This window comes from Alligator mississippiensis, chromosome 5 (genome assembly GCF_030867095.1).
Source record: "Alligator mississippiensis isolate rAllMis1 chromosome 5, rAllMis1, whole genome shotgun sequence".
In the NCBI taxonomy this organism is placed as follows: Eukaryota; Metazoa; Chordata; order Crocodylia; family Alligatoridae; genus Alligator; species Alligator mississippiensis.
This window is the reverse complement of record NC_081828.1, coordinates 199,658,687-199,678,410: the sequence shown is the minus strand read 5'-3', so window position 1 is coordinate 199,678,410 and position 19,724 is coordinate 199,658,687. Positions and strand designations below refer to the sequence as shown.

The 19,724-nt window shown below is 43.5% G+C and overlaps 1 protein-coding gene across 2 annotated transcripts in view; it reads right to left on the bottom strand.

Moving 5' to 3' along the window:
* The window catches only part of ADARB2 (adenosine deaminase RNA specific B2 (inactive)), a 612,280-nt gene that overhangs the window by 85,034 nt on the left and 507,522 nt on the right, over nucleotides 1–19,724 (bottom strand). For both annotated transcript variants that reach the window (XM_059729167.1, XM_019498622.2), the window contains one exon: nucleotides 14,816–14,930. In XM_059729167.1, coding sequence (XP_059585150.1) covers nucleotides 14,816–14,930 — 115 coding nt within the window. The remainder of the gene's footprint in view (nucleotides 1–14,815; nucleotides 14,931–19,724) is intronic.

Below are 19,724 nucleotides of genomic sequence, written 5' to 3'. Positions count from 1 at the left end.
CCTCACTACTGTTCTCACCATTTCTGCATTGGCTCTGGTGGTGACAGTGTTTGAATCTACATGTGCAAATGCTGTGGGGTAGGTTTACTCTAGATTAAACCCACCCTAGGCAGGCGTCTACATGTGTGAGGATGTGGGAGCAGATTTGCCGCTCTTGGTAGCAGTCTGCTCCCACCCGCTCCAGCCCTAACCAGCCCCCTGCAGCAGCCAGGCTCCCCCTGGGTGCTAGTGCAGGGGCTGGCAGGGAGCATGGAGCCAGAAGACAGCTGTCTCCTGGTTGGGGCAGGAGATTGCTTCCTACCTCAAGGAGCTGCCTGCTATTGGAGCAGGCTCTGCCACCGGACCCCGGGCAGGGACAATGCCCCCCTGCCCCAGCAGCAGGGAGCTCCTGGCCTTGGCTTTCCAGTGTGGGGCAGGGGGTTTGGAAAGAGCTGCAGGGGAGGGGCAGGTCCCAGCTCCCTGCCCTGATCCACCACGCAGCCAAGGGCTCACTGCTAGCTGCCCCAGCGACAGATCAGGGCAGGGGGCTGGGACCTGCCCCTTCCCTGCAGCAGCTCTTTCCAAGCCCTGAGCCTTGATCACCCTATTGGGGCATAGGGCTGGGACCTGCCTCTGACCAGGACAGTTCCTGGCCAGCCCTGGGCTGCACGGGGAAGTTTGCAAGTGCAGCCTGAAGCTGGCTACAGACTGCCGAAAACAGGACAGTCCCCAGCCACCCCCAGGCTGCAAGTTTGCTTCCGGCCAGCCATCTACGTGTGTCCTATAGTGCGGTAACTGATCATGAGTAAATTTGCTACTTGTATTTACAGACAGCAAATTTACTCATGGTTAGAGCAAATTATTGCAAAGTAAGCATCTGCACGTGTAGATGTTGCTGTTTACTGCATGGTAATTTGCTCTAATCTTGAATAAAGCATCTCATGTAGATGAGCCCAGTGAGTCTTTTCGTGTAGACTGCCTGGGGTTTACAGGGTCAAGTAATTTAATCTTAGACCTAAGTGAGTGTGTAGACTATCAACATGGGTACACTGGCAGGATTGTAGGAGTGCCAGCAACAGGAAGACATTTAGAAATAAATCTATTATGGGCAAAGGCCAAAGAAGGGGTTGGAACCATAAACGTGGTTAATGGAGTTATTACTAGATGAAATAGGATGTATCTGAAAAAAGGAAAAATATACAGCCATTGAGTATTGGGAAATAAATTGCCTTTCATGATTATAGTGGCATTTTTGTGTGCATGAAGGAATATAGACCTGAAATGCTGGGGTTGGAAGATAACTCTTTTACTGTTCTCTAACTGGTGGGAGTTAACTGAAAGTGGTTATTACATCATGATTCTTTTGGGGGTGGGATGGGAAAAGCCCTCTGGGATCTTCACATTTTCCTGTCTTCTTTTCCACTCTTAGCTTCTGAAGTAGCCCTCTCTTCTCCCATGCGGAGCTGGAGTTTATCAATACCGCCCTGACCACTAGTTGGAGAAGACTCTTCTCTGAGGCACTCTGAGCCCCAGCCAGCAAATGAAAGAGATCTCCTTTCTATCCTGAGCTCTCTTCCTTGCATAATAGTACAGATGGCCAGTTTATTAATGTCTGAGAATTGATACTCCTCTCCTTAACTAGCTACACACATTAAACATTCCTAGCTACCAGGGACATTTCTTCGTGAAATGATCTGTTCAAATCCAATTAATTTGAAAGAAAAATCCTCATACAAAATAAGCCCATTTTGAACTGCTGGATCAGGTCTGTGGATGTCTGAAAAAGGAGCGTCCTAGAGATACATTTTTGCACATGATAATGTGCATGTCATTTCCCAAGTATCATGCATAAACAGGAGCAGCTTGCTTAGGGTAATGGAGCCCTGTGAAAAGGAGAAAGGGATGGGGGGATGCTGGCAAAGAGGTAAATCAGAGAACAGGCACAAAACTGACTTAGTGGCTGCAGAGAAGAGTAACATGGGAGAAGAGATTAAAATAATTAAATACGTGCAGCACTGCCAATTGACAACTTAGGAGCGAGAGAACTCGCAGCAAATGTGCAAAGGGTGTAAACACAGAGGAAAGAGGGGGCACAGTGAGGGCAGTTCAAGGAGCTATAACTAAATTGTGGGGATGAAACCATGGAAAATAAAATGCAGGCTGAATAACAGGAGAGAATTATTAACAGTGAGGTCTATTAGCCTGGAGTAGTCTCCCAAGAGTAGTGTTGAAAGCCCCATTGCTAATTGATTCATTTAAATCTGGCCTGGAAGAAGCACTCAAGAATGTACTACAGGGAACAATCTTGTGCTTGCAGGGGAATGGACTAGATGACTTAGTGGTCTTTTCCAGTTCCAATTTCTATGGTCCATTTCATTCTTCCCTTCAGTGCATGAAATCTCAGCAGCTTTCCTCTTGGGAAGTAAGGAAAAGAGGCACTGCTGTGTCTGCAGTGTTGCTCCCCCACCTGCCCGTCCTTCTATGGGGTTACAAATCTGTGGGGGAGAGGCAGACCTGTGCTTGCTACACTTCATCCCCTCCTCAAATCCAGGGGGATTCTTTCCCCAAATTAATACTGACAGTGTTGATATTAACTTTGCCATCTCTCTTGTTCTGAGAGTCTGAACGCCATTCTTCTCCTCAGGGATGGATCATGCAGAGACTTATAGCCAAAACCCAATTTTAAAGATGAGCTAAAAAGCATTTTTCCCTGCCAAGACCTGAGTTCAGAAATCAGTGCTTCTCTTATACAGCAGAAAACCACATTGCATTCTTGCGCTACTTTGTATAATGGTAGGATAATCATCGTTAATTGTAGTGGGGGAGATGGAATCCTGAACTCATGTACCATTTGCTGGCTGCAGGAGGAACTGATTTTCTTATCTTGTTTTAAAATATATTTGCCCCTTTAGAGCCTCCATTTGTATTTTCTTAGCATTTGGAATATTAAAGTATTGAGTTTGGAGACCTGGACTCCCCCAGACTTACAATAAATGGTGATTGGATAAGATGTACGAACAGGCTTGGAATCCATACCCAGGGCTCCACTTCACCCTAAGGGAGGGCCCTAAACCACTAACGCATTCTCTGTCTTTCACTCTCCCTGGCCCAATGAATCTTGACTTCTTTTCTGCACAGTGACACAAGATCAGCAGGAGGGGTGGAGAAAGCCTCCCACCCTGCACTTGATGGGTGAACTCTCTAACCCTGGGTGAATCTACATGTGTGCTTTACTGCAAGTAGACTAATTAGCTCTGCAGTAAAGCATTGCTATCTACACCTGCACCAGCATTAGGGCACAGTAAATCAATTGACTCTGCCATAAACTAATATTGTTAGGGACAGTACCATCTTACGACAGTCATTAAGTGCACTGAAATGCACGTGTAGATGGTGACAAGGGCTCGAGGGTGCTACAGTGTGGGGGATGCTTGCTGCCTAGCCGTGCACTTTAGCACCCTCGTGCTTCAGCCAGCCCCTCTGCCACTGAAACCGCGACCCAGAGCCTGGGGCTGGCCTCCTGGGCTCCCTGCTAGCCAGGGACTGCTCTGCTCCAGCTCAAAGTGTAGATGCTGTGCCTGGGAGCAGTTTACTCCAGTGCAAACTGTGTTGGAGTTTATTTCTTTGCATTAATTGCTTATTGTTGCTGGGCATGCATCTGCATGTGCGCCTGGACTGCAGCACACTGTTGTGGGTCGGAGTAGCCCCAGCTGGCAGGGGACCCTGGGGGTCAGGCTGCTAGTCTGGGGCGGCTCTGACTGGGCTCAATGTGCTGCAGAGGGGCTGGCTGGGGCAAGGGGGTACTTCAGCGTGAGGCAAGCCAGCAGGCAATCCTCACACTGAAGCACCCTTGTGCCCCAGCCAGTTGAGTCAGTTGAGACATATGCGCTGCTGTGCATGGAAAAATTCTACCACAAGGTAGTATTTGTATTTACAAGTCCTACCCTGCTGCAGAGTTTATTAGTTTTGTGCACCCTAATACAGGCTTACGTGAGATGTTTATTGTTTCTTAATTAGTCAACTGCGCAGTAAATGTCTCGTGTAAATGTGCCTGGATTTGTGAAACACAAATTGAGGTATCCCATTCTGCCCAGAAGATCTTGAGTAGTAAAATTCACATCTCTGAAAGTCAGAATTTCAGTTACAGAAGTTGGGCTTGTTTACCATTAAAGTACAGAAGAGGAGGATCAGAGTACTATCAACAGGAAAACCAATTTCTAAGAAAACAATCAGCATATATGATTTCCAATTCCATCTCATAGATTTCATAGATTTCATAGACATTAGGGCTGGAAGGGACCTCGGAAGATCATCGAGTCCAGCCCCCCACCCAAAGGGCAGGACGTCAGCTGGGGTCATAGGATCCCAGCAAGATAAGCATCCAGTTTCATCTTGAAGGTGTTCAATGAAGGCGCTTGAGCAACCTCCGGCGGCAGGCTGTTCCAGACCTTGGGGGCTCGGACAGTAAAGAAATTCTTCCTTATGTCCAGCCTGAAATGATCTTGTAGTAGTTTGTGACCATTCGTCCTCGTCATCCCTTGGGGCGCTCTGGTGAACAAACGTTCCCCTAGATACTGGTGGTCACCCCTGATAAACTTGTAGGTGGCCATCAGATCACCCCTGAGCCTGCGCTTTTCCAGGCTAAAGAGCCCCAGGGCTCTCAGCCTGTCATCGTAGGGTCTGTTTCCCTGACCTCTGATCATGCGTGTGGCTCTTCTCTGGACTCTCTCAAGCTTCTCCACATCCTTTTTGAATTGTGGAGCCCAAAACTGGACGCAGTACTCCAGCTGCGGCCTCACTAAGGCCGAGTACAGGGGGAGAATGACGTCCCGGGATTTGCTTGAGAAGCATCTATGGATGCAAGCCAGCGTTTTGGTCGCTTTACTAGCCGCAGCATCGCATTGCAGGCTCACGTTCATCTTGTGGTCAATGATGACCCCCAAGTCTCTTTCTTCCATAGTGCTAACCAACATAGCACTGCCGAGCCTATAAGGATGCTGCGGGTTTTTTTTCCCAAGGTGGAGAACCTTGCATTTATCGGCGTTGAACACCATCAGATTCTCATCCGCCCACTTGCTGAGCCTGTCCAGGTCAGCCTGGATCATCTGCCTGTCTTCTGGTGTGGATGCTTTGCCCCAAAGTTTGGTGTCATCGGCGAACTTGGCCAGTCCGCTTCTGACTCCAGTGTCCACATCATTAATGAAGATGTTGAATAGTATGGGTCCAAGGACAGAGCCCTGGGGGACCCCACTGGTCACAGGACTCCACGATGAGTGACTTCCATCAATTACTACCCTCTGGGTCCGACCCCGGAGCCAATTTTCCAGCCAGTGGATCGTGGGGGACCCAAGGCGACAATTGGCCAGTTTCTCCAAGAGACGATCATGGGACACCAGATCGAAGGCTTTTTTGAAGTCAAGATATATGACATCAATCTCATCTCCCTTGTCCAGGTGATAGGTCACCTGGTCGTAGAAGGAAATGAGATTGGTCAAGCAAGACCTACCCGCAACAAACCCGTGCTGGCTATCCCTTAAGATGTTGGCGTCGGCCAGTCCATTAAGGATGGCCTCCTTAATAAACTTTTCTAAGATCTTCCCCGGGATAGAAGTCAGGCTGATGGGCCTATAGTTAGCCGGATCCACTTTCCTCCCTTTCTTGAAGATAGGCACCACGTTGGCCTTCTTCCAGTCTTCGGGCACTACACCAGAGCGCCAAGAGTTTTCAAAGATCCGCGCTAGAGGCTGGGCTATGATGCTCGCCAGCTCCTTGAGTACCCTGGGGTGAAGATTGTCAGGGCCGGCTGACTTGAAGGTATCCAGCTTCTCAAGATGTTCCTTCAGAAAGTCAGCATTAACGGAGGGCAGGGGATCACCCTCACCCGGACTTCCCGGCCCTGTAGTGGGCACGGGCGTCCCATGGGGCTGATGAAAGACCGACGCAAAGTACCTATTTAATAGGTTGGCTTTTTCCTGGGCGTCAGTTGTCAGTTGCCCCATCTGGTTCAGCAGGGGTCCAACGTTGCCCCTGCTTTTCCTCCGGCTCCCCACATATCGGAAAAAGGACTTTTTATTGTCCTTGATGCTCAAAGCTAGCTGGAGTTCAGTTGCAGCCTTGGCTTTCCTGGTCTGCTCCCTACAGGACCGGACCAGTGCAGATCAGATCACTCTATGAAAGATTTCTAGAAACAATATTACCATAGGACTCAAGAATGTACAAACATAAGTGTAGGATTTTTAGAAGTGCTTAATGATGTAGGGCCTGGTTTTTAAAGCAATTTGAAGCAACTAAAAATGAAGGCAGGAATCTAATAGGATTTTCAAAAATACATAAACAGCTTAGGTAGTTATTCCCATTTCAAAGGTCTAAGATTTATTGAGAAGTTAAAGAATCATATACTCCTAAATGTCTATATCATGTCTGAAAATAGGACTTAATTCACTTATGGCTTTCAAAAATGTTTACCCAGTATATAACACCTTCTTTGCACAATGTTTGTGGGCTTGTAAAAATGCCCAGCTAGCTAACCAGTTTTGATTATGCTAGTTTTTGACAAGTAGCAGATTTGGGGTCCTGCAGATTTATATTGTATATGTTATAAATCTCCTACTATATTTTACTGGTTTCTAACCTCCCTGCTCAAATGAAGAAGCAGAAATCAATTGCCCATCAATATTCTTGAATGTACTTAGTTGTCAGGATTTATGAATCTTAATATGACTGGGAAGATCCATGGAGACATATTGTTAACTTTTTTTTTCTGTTATTCCACTTAGCAATTATTAAGATCAATTCCATGAGATACAGATGATAATTTCCCATCTTTTATCACAGCATGAAATTGCTGTTTAGGGCCCTTTTGTCCAGTTCATATTTATTTCATACAGGATAACTGAAAAGACTTCCCAGTTGCTTTTAACATCAAATTAATTGTCAGGCTCCCTCCCCATCTCTTTCCCCACAAAAAAACAGAAAGCCGGGGGGGGGGGGGGGGGAAGGGAAGGCAGAGAGAGAGAGAAAGAGAGGAACTGGAATAAGAAATCAGTGTATAAACTTCTTTTATAAATTCTACTCTCCTGTTGAGAAGACTGAACTTTCTTAATGTTTCATTTTTAACATAAAAATGACAAAAAGTTTCTAACAGTATTTAAACTGTCAAGATTTATCAAATACAAATGGGAAAATAGTGTTTAAATACTAGTTTCATCTTTTTCATAGCGATTTTGCAATTTTAAAAAAAGACTTGAACAATAAAAGATCATCTCTGGAACAGTGACAGGTATTATTTACCATGTCCAGTTATTTTAGGTGGTGAGCAAATGTATTCATGTATCAGTCAAACGTCTGCAACAGAAAACGCCATCAGTGGTTGAACAAGTAGTGTGAATACTACTTCTGTCACAAACATTATAGACCCCCAAGTTTTTCTTCTTCGTTCTCCAGAACACAAGGCTCGAAATAAAATGTTGAGGTTTTCAAAATGGCCAAATTCTTCCTAAGAAACAACGGCTCAGGGAACCCTGTGCCAATAGGAGGTATTATGCCTCTGGTGTACCCTGAGTCTTTGGGGTATACCCATGAGGAACAGATCAGAACTTCAGTGCTAGAAGAAAGAAAATCTCACTACATAGTAACTTCTTTTGGCCAACTTAACTTCCGAATTTCACTTTTTTTTCTTTCCAACCCTGATCTACCTTGTTGGGTTGGGCTTCTTTGACTGTCAGGGTAGAGGGATATCAAAAGAGTGGAACGATCTCCACCCCTCATCGTTTCGGGAACTTAGTCATTTCCTGATACCATCATTATCCCCAAGGTCTCACCCCTTTTTTTTCTGTTTGCTTTCCTGTCTCTACTCCTTTTTATATTTCCTGAAGTGCTGCTGTTCTGTAAGAGCGGATATGCAAGAAGAAGTGTCTTTTATTTAACTAATTATATACAGTATTAGGGAGAAATGTTAGGCAATCTATCAGACACAAAATGCCCTTCCTTGGGCATTCCTCAGCATGGTTAGTTGAATAAAAGATGTTACCAAACAAACCTTGCTTCTTGCATAATCCTCTGGACCATGCTGGATACAACACTATAATCCTAATACAAGAGGGGAGTCATGATACACACCTTCCCCTAATGGTCCAGTTTTGCATTATCCTATCATTTTAACTCTCTTTCAACTAAACCTTCAACTGGGCATTGCTTCTCTGCCCTGTTTGCTGTGTAAGGGAAGGATTACATGAAGCCAAAACAAATTTCAAAATACTCAGAGGATTGGAGTGACATTGTATGACTATAATAGCAACTTTCATGACCTAGATGTATTTTAAGGGCTGGACAGTCAGGGGTAAAGTGACAGGTCCATTCCACCTCAAGAGGGCATCAAGAAGGCTGGAAGACATTGGATGGTTGCTGAAAGTTGAAGGCTCACAGAAAAGTTGGTGAACCTGGCTCAATCTTTCAGCCAGTTGCCAGGGGTTTCAAATTAATTATAAAAATGAGAGATGGTATAAAGCTCCTGAGATGAAAACTATCCTGAGATGAAAACTAATTTCTAGATCCAAGTGTGAATATTCCCAATATGTGAGATACATTTATGGAGATTAGCCTAACGTGTAGTACAAGTGTCAATTCCCCAAAGTCTGATGGGTTTGCAATCTCATGTTCCAGTTCAAGTCCATTTCTAGATAATTTTTTGCACAACTCTTGTCTACAGCAGAATGTAAATTAGTTCCAGATAATTTAGCAACCTTTCTTTGAATATGCATTAATACTACCTGCTTCCCCTGAAAAAAGGCACAGCAAATATTAAACACATGTATTTAATGTACTTGATACAATTTTATCTTGAACGTCTTTACACATATTTTTCAGACTGCAAATAAACTGAACTCTACAATCCGTTGATTAGTGTGCAGTGTCTACTACATATTAAATTTAGTACTTGTATAATCAAGTACTAAATAAATGCGCAGTAGGCTGCCATATTGTGCATTAGCATGATCGCATGCTTTTTGTTTGGTGCTTAATGCGCAGTAGACTAATACAACTGTGAAATAGTGTATTAGCATGGTTTTTGGTGTGTGTGCTAATGCACAGTAGAATTAGTCTACTGTGTATTAAGCATCTCGTGTAGACATGCCCAGTGTCTCTATAGCAACCGTATAGATATTGGCGGAGGTAACCAGTGTAAAACTGGTGTGAGATGGGGGTCAAGCCCTTGCAGTAATTCTCTGCTACATTAATGAATATTCTTATTGATATACTTAAGAATATCTTGCAGGGAAAAAGGATTGATGAACTAACACTAAGGCTCTCTTTCATCTCTAGTTTCTGTAAATCTCTGTGGTTATTATCAGTAGAACTGGTTGAACAATTTTTTATGGTACAGTTCTCCATTAGCAAATCCATTTAATTTAATTTTAACAAAACAAAATATTTAATGTGCAAATATCAAAAACATTTCTGACAGAAAAAAATTGAAAGCAATTTATTTTGCCTTTCTCATTTTGCCAGTTTATTTTGCCTCTCTCACCAACAGTAGGTCCTAAAAATGTGAAAATGTTTCATTTTGATAATACTGAAATGTTTTGTCTCAATTTTATAGTTACATTTCTGCCATCATTTCTGCCATGTCCTATGACAGGGGTTGTCAACTGGGGGTACGCATACCCCCGGGGGTACTTGAGAAGGCCCTAGGGGGTACACATGGGTGGGTGGAGACAGAGCGTTGCCATGCACCATCCTGCACTGCCACGAAGGTGTCACCCACCCAGCTGGACATGGGGGCGGGGGAAGCTTGCACAGCCATGCGCTCTCCCCCCGCCCTCTGCCCACTCCATGTTCAGCTGCCAAGGCTACACTGCTCAACATCCAGCTGCTGGGGGTACACTGATCCAAAAAGGTTGAAAATCCCTGTCCTACAATACGATATTTAGTACTTCAACATTATGCAAATAGAATGTTTCACAAGGCCAGCTTGATGCGTCCAAATGAAAAATATTTTAAACTTCTGTTCCATGAATATATTTCAAGATTTCAACTGTTTATCATATTGCACAATAAAAACTAAAACAAGGGGTCAGAATTTCCTGTTTTCTGTCCAGCAATTTATTGCCACTGACATTTTGCAAACAATTTTTTTTTACATTTTTTCTTTTTCTCCTTTCTGCCATGCTGGAATTTGCCTTGAGTCTTAAAACGTAAGTCAGTCAAAATGTCCAAATGCAACTCATTTTGCCTTTCCTTGGGAACTGAAAAGGCAAACATTAAAAAAAGACAGAATTCAAGAAAAGGAGAATCTATTTACCACACTTTGTTTTGTTTGGAAAGTCACCACACTAGCTGAACATCAAAAATCTCATTATCAAAAATTGTGGTTTTTAGAGGTTTTGTCTGAAAACAACACAAATATGCATTGTTCTATTTACACACTGTACAACATTAAATTGAAACAAGAGGAAAGAGAGGGTGCATTAGTTGCACCTAGCATGAAATTAAATAAGACAGTAAAGTAGCCATTTATATTGCTGTTTTTATTTATTTTTTTGCTTAGCTTTGTGATAATCTGCCAGTGCATCAGCCAGATGCCATGTTAATAACATAAGAGATCTGCATTTACTCAAGTATGTGATGTGATAGTCTTTAAAACCTGTTCACCAGTCTTTTCTAACTCTGGAATGGACCACAAATCTTTACGTACAATATGGAAAGTACTGACACAAATGGCAAATGGTCCTTCCTATCCATATTTTGACAGACATGCCTATATTGGAAGAAACCAACATCTTTATGATAAACATGTACAGATAAGGCAGTTCCTATTTTAGTATCTTCTCTCAATTACACCTATACTAGTGAGTTTAGTTTCTGAGTATTTTAGGTTTAGAAAGATGTTAACAAACTGAAGTCAATTTATATTGAAGTAATGTAGAGAACGGCAATTGAAATGATGAGGACTCTGGAGGAACTGAATTATGGGGATAAACTATAGGTATACAGGTACTCCTCACTTAACGACCTACCTGTTTAATGACCGCACGGACTTATGACCAGCTCTCCGAGCAGTCGGTACTCCGAGCAGGCAGGTCGTTAAGTGAGGAGTACAGTACACCTGTATTGTAAAAACCGCGCACCGCAGGTTCAGCACAGCGGGGCGGACAGTTCCTGCACTCGTGGCCCGGGCGGGGCGGGGAGCACAGAGCAGGCTTTCCTTGCCGGGGCCAGAGCCGGGGCCGGGGCAGCTCCGCCGGCTCCCACCTGCCTGCAGGCGCGATGCCCCCGGCCCCACGCGACAACAGCCAGCAGGGCGCAGAGCAGTCCCGCGCGCGGGTCTGGAGGGTGGGTTTAAGGGCGGTGGTTAGTTCTGTCTGCCGGGGCCGAGCTTCCCTCCTGCTTCCTGGTGCCAGCTCCTTCCCTCTCTCAGCATCCTCTTCCCACCAGCCCTGGCTTCAGGGCCAAATGGTGCCCTGGTGCTGGCAAGAGGGGGGGAGGGAGCAGCTCAGCCCCCCGCCCCAGGGACGTGGCTGCCAGCACACGGTCCTGCGGGGAGGACTTTGCTGCTGAGAGCGGCTCCTCGCTTATCGACCAATTCGCTTAACGACCGAGTCGCAGGAACGGAACTCGGTCGTTAAGTGAGGAGTATCTGTATTCATATTGTGGCTTAGTGTTGACTAAGGAGAAATATGAAATCGCTTGACCAGTCTCATTTCCTTTTAAGACCAGGTGACCTATCATCTGGACAAGGGGGAAGAGATTGATGTCATATATCTTGACTTTAAAAAAGCCTTCGATCTGGTTTCCCATGATCCCCTCTTGGCAAAACTGGCTAACTGTGGCCTCTACCTCACCATGATTCTCTGGCTGGGGAATTGACTCCGTGGTCGGATCCAGAGGGTGGTGGTTGACGGAAGTCAATCATTGTGGTGCCCTGTGACCAGTGGGGTCCCTCAAGGCTCTGTCCTAGGGCCTATACTTTGTAACATCTTCATCAGTGATGTAGACATTGGTGTCAGAAATGGACTGGCCAAGTTCGCTGATGACACCAAACTCTAAAGCACCCACACCTGAGGACAGGAGGGTGATCCAGGCAGATCTTGACAGGCTCATGAAGTGGATGGATGAGAACCTGATGGTGTTTAACACTGAAAAATGCAAGGTTCTCCACCTTGGGAGGAAAAACCTGCAGCATGCGTATAGGCTCGGCAGTGCTACACTGGCTAGCACTACAGATGAAAGGGACTTAGGGGTCATGATTGACCACAAGATGAACATGATCCTTCAGTGTGATGCTGCAGCTAGTAAAGCGAGCAGAACACTGGCTTGCATCCATAGATGCTTCTCAAGCAAATCCCGGGACGTCATTCTCCTGTTGTACTTGGCCTTGGTGAGGCCACAGCTGGAGTACTGCATCCAGTTTTGGGCTTCACAATTCAAAAAGGATGTGGAGAAGCTTAAGAGAGTGCAGAGGAGAGCCACGCACGTGGTCAGAGGTCAGGAAAACAGACCTTATGATGAGAGGCTGAGAGTCATGGGACTCTTCAGCCTTGAAAAGTGCAGGCTCAAGGGCGATCTGGTGGCCACCTATAAATTTATCAGAGGTGTTCACTGGGATCTGGGGAAACGTTTGTTCACCAGAGCGCCCCAAGGGATGATAAGATTGAACGGTCACAAACTCCGCCATGACCAATTCAGGCTGGACATAAGGAAGAACTTCTTTACTGTCCGAGCCCCCAAGGTTTGGAATAGACTGCCGCCGGAGGTGGTTCAAGCACCCACTTTGAATTCCTTCAAGACACATTTGGATGTTTATCTTGCTGGGATCCTATGACCCCAGATGACTTCCTGCCCCTGGGGCAGGGGGCTGGACTCGATGATCCTCCAGGGTCCCTTCCAGCCCGAATGTCTATGAAAACTATAAAATCTATGAAACAGAGATGAGTAAAATCTCAGTTTCTCATATTAAAGGCCATGGAAAGAAATGGAAGGATTCTTCAAACCTCTCCATAAGAAAGTAAAGGTACTTGCACAGCCTGAGCATGTCCAGCAACTGCATGGTAGCATCATCCACTGCTACTTCTAGACTATACATGGACTGAGTGGCCATGGTCTTCGAGCATCCACTTATACTCCATTTGTGCTGCTCTCTAGTGGCCTGTCACAGAGCTCTCCACTATTTCTTGGGCTAAGATTTCTTGGGGAAATCTACATCTTTTGCTCCAAGTATTTATGCTACTTTTGGTTTTACTATGCCTTTCAATGCCAATCAAAAGGGCCCTGAGGATGCAGAATGTTTATTTGAGTATTGGTATGAATTATAAGAAAAACAAAGGAAAACCATACTAAACTTTAGGAAATGTCCTTATTGATGACACCAATTCAGGTATGAAATGATCTCCCAAAGGAGAAGTTGAAAACACATTACTTATGACATCTGCAATGACACTTTTTCAAACAATCCCTTTTATGCTTTCTCCCATGTGTCTCTTATGGGAGAGCATCTCTGAAGAGCTACAAAACCCTCCTAGATTTCCAAAACTCTCCTATGTCATAATTACCAAAAAGAATCAAATGACAATGGATAAGCAGGTGATGCATCAAGACTTATCATAGTGACCAGTACTGCCTTCATGTTTCTCTCTTTGACTGTTGCTATCTCTGATATTTAAATTGGAAGCTTCCTAGGATAGGGATGATCTTTCTGTTCTTTTATCTGCACAGGTTTTAGTACAATGGGTTCCTCATTCATGACGGGGGCTCCCAGTTACAACAGTAATACCCATAACAAACAACAAACAGCTACTACCAAAGTAGTAGAAAATGTGTTGTAAGGAACAATCCTGCATTGACAAAAGGTAAAAAGCAATTGTAGGCCAAGTTCTATATTTCTAATTTCTCTGATTCTGAGGCTGATTCCTCACCCATTTTCCATTAAGTTAGTCTTCAGGATGTGAAAGAGACCAGTAGATAATCCAATTTCTCTCCTGATGCTGTCGGTATGGACAACGGTCCCTAATGAATCTGGATAATTTAACTATTGGCAGGAGCCAGCTAGAAAACCCTGGATGAATTATATATGCCTCTACTCCCAAAGGTTATTTCTTCTCTTCTAAACTCTATCCACCATTTCACACTTCTGAGTGAGTATACTGCTTATGGCAGTATTTGCACTGTTGACAGTTTCATAAATACCATAAGGCAACCAGAAATGAGAGAATAATTTCAACATAAACAAAAAGAGAAACACCATTTATTCAATATTTTCCTTTTTTCACCCACTGAATGTTTGTGTATGATATGTTCTCAAGTAAAAACTATCCCTTAGTTAGGTGTTAACTGATTATTTAAATTTTTCCTTGCAGGTCAGTATTTCCTGACTTCAGATGAGAGTAAAAATAAAGCCTGAAGTGTTCTTCTGCATTTGCTTTGGGTGGAAGAGAAATGGGTTGAGATTTGTTTTCACTTGTCAATCTAAGAAAGACATTTGGTGACCTTCTGGAACCAAAACTCAGTGCCTCTGGCTATAAAAATAATAAATAAATAATATATTTCTCGCTGATAATAAAAAAGAAACCGTTATCAGGAAAAATAAATCAGCCAATCTGCATTTCCTCCTGTGAATAAAGAGACCTAGGGACCATATATTTATAAAAATAGCTGTATTTCTATTGTCAATACAATTTTTGTGTACTTAATTTGAAGCTTAAATATTTAATACCTCTTTTATCTTCATTACTATATATTTTTCTATGTAGCAGTAAAGGGATCTTTCAGCATGGACCAGGTAAATAATGTCCTACTTAGTCATGAAAGATGGTGCAGGAAAATAAATGAAAGGGCATCTTACCTCTGGTCATCACAATTCCTGCAAGAGTTTTGTGGCGTGAATGCATGGACGTGAAATTATCTGTCACCTCTTGGAACTTCTGTGTAACCATTTGATAAATGGAATCGGCAAAATCCTGAAAGACACGATCAGAAAGATTTCTTTCACTTTCTTTGACTGAAACACTTATGTATATCTGTCAACCTTATAATACTCAACCTTTAGGTTCTTATTTTTAGAATTAAAATCCAACTACCTAAGCAAAAATAGCAGGAATAGGCTTGTAGACTATCACAAATCACCCCTGACTACCTCTGAAAGGCTGGATGCCTGGACCTGAACTAAAGTAAAACTCACACTGGCTGCATCTACAAGTTCATTAATGTGCTTTTCCTAATGTGCACTAAATTTTCTACTAAATAAGGTACTAAATAAATGTGCATTAGGCTGCCCTATTGCACAATAGTGAAAGCATATGCTTTTTTAGTGATACTTAATGCACAGTAGCCTATTTTACTGTGTATTAGCATATTAGCACAGTTTTTTACATGACGCTTTAATGCACAGTAAAATAGGCTACTATATAAGAAGCACACATGTAGATGCTCTCACTGAGTAGGCTTTGTATCAAATTCTTAATGCTTAGGCAGAAGACAGAATTTGACATATTTTCTTTCTGATCATTGGTCCAGGGCCAGTGTATAGAAAATGTATGGGTCCTGTAAGCAATTTACTAGCTGAAAATGTACCTTCACACTGACTGAATATATCTCTATTAGGAGGAGTCCATTATGGCTATGCAGCAGTCATTGCCAGATAGCAATAGTGGGCTAAATCAGACCAATAGTGAGCCAAACCAGCTGTCCCCTATGAGCATGTAATGTTGCACAGACAAGCTGGAGAAGTGCTAGTTACTCAGAATATTTGTCTCTAGTGCTGCAAATTTCCAGACTGGGCTTGACTCTTCTAGTCCCCAGGAAGAGCCAACAACTGGGGAAGTATACTGGTGTTCACTCCTGGGTGAGAAACTGTCATGCAGGTGTCATCTTCATTGTTAAAAGAGGAAGATCTTTCTCCTGGATCCAACATTTTCCTGCAGGAGAAAGTGCATGAATGAGTGCACCCTCCCAGTTTCTAGCAGGAGAGCAGCATTTCTCCCCCCTAGAAATGTAATGCTTATACATACCCACAGTCTCACCCTGACAGAGCTCTTGCCATGTGCAGCCAAATCTCCAGCTGTCCCCTGCACTTTGTACTTTTATATCCCCTCATTTGTAACTCATCTGTCTTCTGTCTTGTTTCCATAATAGCAAAAATAAGAGAACCTGGCAAAAAAGATCTGTTCTGCTCCACTTCCAAAACTCCAAAACTGTTCATGGAATGAAAAATGTTGATGAAAAACGAGCTTTCTAATTTAGGAAAACACATCTGCTTTCCAGGGGGAGGCAGATTCTACTTGCAGATATTACTGACAGTGCCACACACCGAGTGAGCCTCCCTGAGCCTGCGTTGTTTCTTTCTATATGCCATATGTTTCTATAGTTGCAATAATAAGTGCTCATTAATTTTTAAACATGACTGTCAATTAATAAGGGAACCCCATCTAAATAAAGCATAAGACAAATTAGGCAATCCACTTTTCCCCAGAGTTTTGACTCTTTCTTCCTTCTCTTCTGGAAGTGACTATGATTCTTAAGCATGCTGAAGTATATAGATGTCTCTTTGCCTTGATCATCTTGTCTTGTTTTACTAAGTGTAGCTTTCTGGCTGATGATCTGTCACAAAACTGACTCATTTGTGCAGCAGAAGAAAAGGGACTAGTCTGATAGGAACACTTGGTGCTGCCTTGTTGCAAAACAGAATGGCCCTCCATAATTATTCTGTTAGATGAGATTCACGTGAAATCCTACCTGGAGAAAGGAGTGAGAAGGGAGAAAATGCATTCAGGAATATTTTGGCATTTTTAATAACCTATTTCAGTGTTGTTTACTCTTCTTCCATTATAATTTCCATAATATGCAGCATCTTGTTCATATAAAAGCCTTTAGAGTAAGTTTGAATGCTGGGCTTCTTTTAATTCATTTATTTGATTACAAAAATGACTGTTTTGTGATTAAACAGTATTTGCATCAGGCTGAAGCTGTAGAATTAAAAAAAAAAGGTAGCCAAACCAGTAAATTGGGACTAAGGAAACCAATCAACAGTACAAATATTGGTTGTGCAGGAAATAGTTCATTAATGTGAAAAAAACAGACTGAGGAGGGCTTGTGAAAAGGGAAAATGTCTACATTCACAGAAGGTGTTTACTACGAATTATTTGCAAAGGAACAGGGATACTGTCTTTTAAGAGCAATATTCTGTATGCAGTTAATAGTAATAATCTACAGGAACAGCAGTAACAGCATATTTTCTCACCTACAACAAGCCCTGGAATAAGATATTCACCTTGTTTTTGAAAGACAGAATGAAAAAAAAATCTTTCCGTATAAGTGAGTAGCATCAGCTCAGGAGCCAAGCCTGCTCATTGTTCTCTCTGTGGATTGTGTGCAGTTACTTTCACTTTCACCTAGCAGAATTTTCAAGCAGCAGAAACTGTTTTTACCATATTTTTCCACTTAAATACACAACCAAATTTCCAGCAGTTGTATTTTGGAGAAGGTGTGTGTTATATTCAAGAAAATATAGATTCATAGATTCATAGATTGTAGAGTCGGGAGGGACCACAATAGATCATCGTGTCCAACCCCCTGCCCCTGACAGGAAAGAGGACCGAGGTCAGATGACCCCAGCCAGGTGACTATCAAGCCTCCTCTTGAAGACCTCCAAGTTAGGTGATAGCACCACCTCTCTTGGAAGCCCATTCCAGATCCTGGCCACCCTTACTGTAAAGAATTTCTTCCTAATGTCTAACCTAAATTTACTCTCCACTAGTTTGCACCCATTATTCCTAGTTACTCCCTGGGGCGCTCTGGTAAATAGTGCATCACCAATTCCCTGTTGTCCTCCCTTGATGAACTTATAGGTGGCTACAAGGTCTCCCCCCAGACGTCTCTTGTGAAGGCTGAAGAGATCCAGATCTCTCAACCTCCCCTCATAGGGTTTTTCATGGAGGCCACTAATCATGCGAGTGGCCGTCCTCTGAATCCTCTCCAGATTCTCCGTGTCCCTCTTGAAGTGCAGTGCCCAAAACTGGACATAGTACTCCAACTGTGGCCTGACCAATGCTGCATAGGCGGGGAGCATCACCTCCTTTGATCTGTTGGTCATGCATCTGCTAATACACAACAAGGTGCGATTGGCCTTGTTGATGGCCTCGTTACACTGCTGGCCCATGTTCATCTTGGAGTCCACTATGACTCCAAGATCTCTCTCAGCCTCCAAGCTGCTGAGGAGGTCATCCCCCAACCTATAGGTGTGCTGGGGATTCCTCCTTCCTAGGTGGAGTACCTTGCATTTATCTTTGTTGAATTGCATCCTAGTTCTTTCCGCCCATTGATCCAACCTGTCCATGTCAGCCTGTATCTGCTCCCTGCCCTCCGTGTGTTAACTTTGCCCCATAACTTGGTATCATCTGTGAACTTGGTGAGGGTGCCCTCCATACCCTCATCCAAATCACTGATGAAGATATTAAATAACACTGGTCCAAGGACTGAACCCTTCAGGGCCTCACTGCCCACCTCCTTCCAGGCCGAGAACGACCCGTCCACCACCATTCTCTGGGTGAGGTCCCTAGGCCAGTTGGCCACCCACCTGACTGTGTAGGCATCCACTCCACAGCCTCCTAGCTTCCCTGTGAGAATAGGATGTGAAACTGTGTTGAAGCCCTTCCTAAAATCCAAGTAGATGACATCAGTCTCAGCTCCTGTGTCAAGGCAGTGTGTGACCTGGTCATAAAAGGCTATAAGGTTTGTCATGCAGGATCTATCTGTGATAAACCTGTGCTGGTTTCCTTTCAGCATCATTTCCCCTGCTGGGCCTTTACAAATGTGCTCTTTGATGATTTTTTCCAGTATTTTCCCAGGGGTAGAGGTAAGACAGACTGGCCTAAAGTTACCCAGCTCATCCCTTCTCCTCTTCTTAAAAATGGGCACCGCATTGGCCTTTTTCCAGTCCTCAGGGATCTGGCCGGAGCACCATGAGTGCTCAAACAGCCGTGCCAGTGGCTTAGCTATGACATTGACCAATTCCTTCAGCACCTGTGGATGGAGGTCATCCAGGCCGGCTGACTTGTACCCATCCAGCCCTTCCAAGTGCTCCTTAACTAAGTCAGCACCATACTGTACAAGTCAACACCTTACCTATTTGCACAGGGTGAAATTCAGTTGCAGCAGTGTTTAAACAAGACAGGCCATCACTTCTCCTATTTGTTTTTTTTTTTTTTATTACTCTGACTCCCTAAATCCCTATCCTGGATTTGATATTTGTTTTGTCTTTTCTTTTAGGATATAAGTTATCTGGAGCAAACATAGTAATTAAGGACCAAATCCTTAAAGACTTAGTCAACTAATTCTCACTGGGTGAGGCTATATGTGCACTTTAATGCACAGTAGCCTATTCTATTGTGCATTAAAGCAGCATGTAAAAAAGTGCTAATATGCTAATGCATAGTAGAATAGGCTACTGTGCATTAAACATCACCTAAAAAGCATGAGCTTGTGCTATTGTGCATTTAGCACAGTCTAATGCACATTTATTTAGTACCTCATATTGGAGGTAATAAATTTAATGCACATTAGAAGAAGCACATTAGTGCATGTGTAGATGCGCCGCCTGAAATAAATTTGTTATGTAACAGGTTCCTGACAACAGATGTGTGAATAATGGATTTTTCAGTGAGGTGGCATTTGACTAAGAGCAAGCATGACAGAAGGCATCCAAACTTGCATGTAGGATATCTGCCAGGATATAGGGAGCATCTGAATTTCCAGGC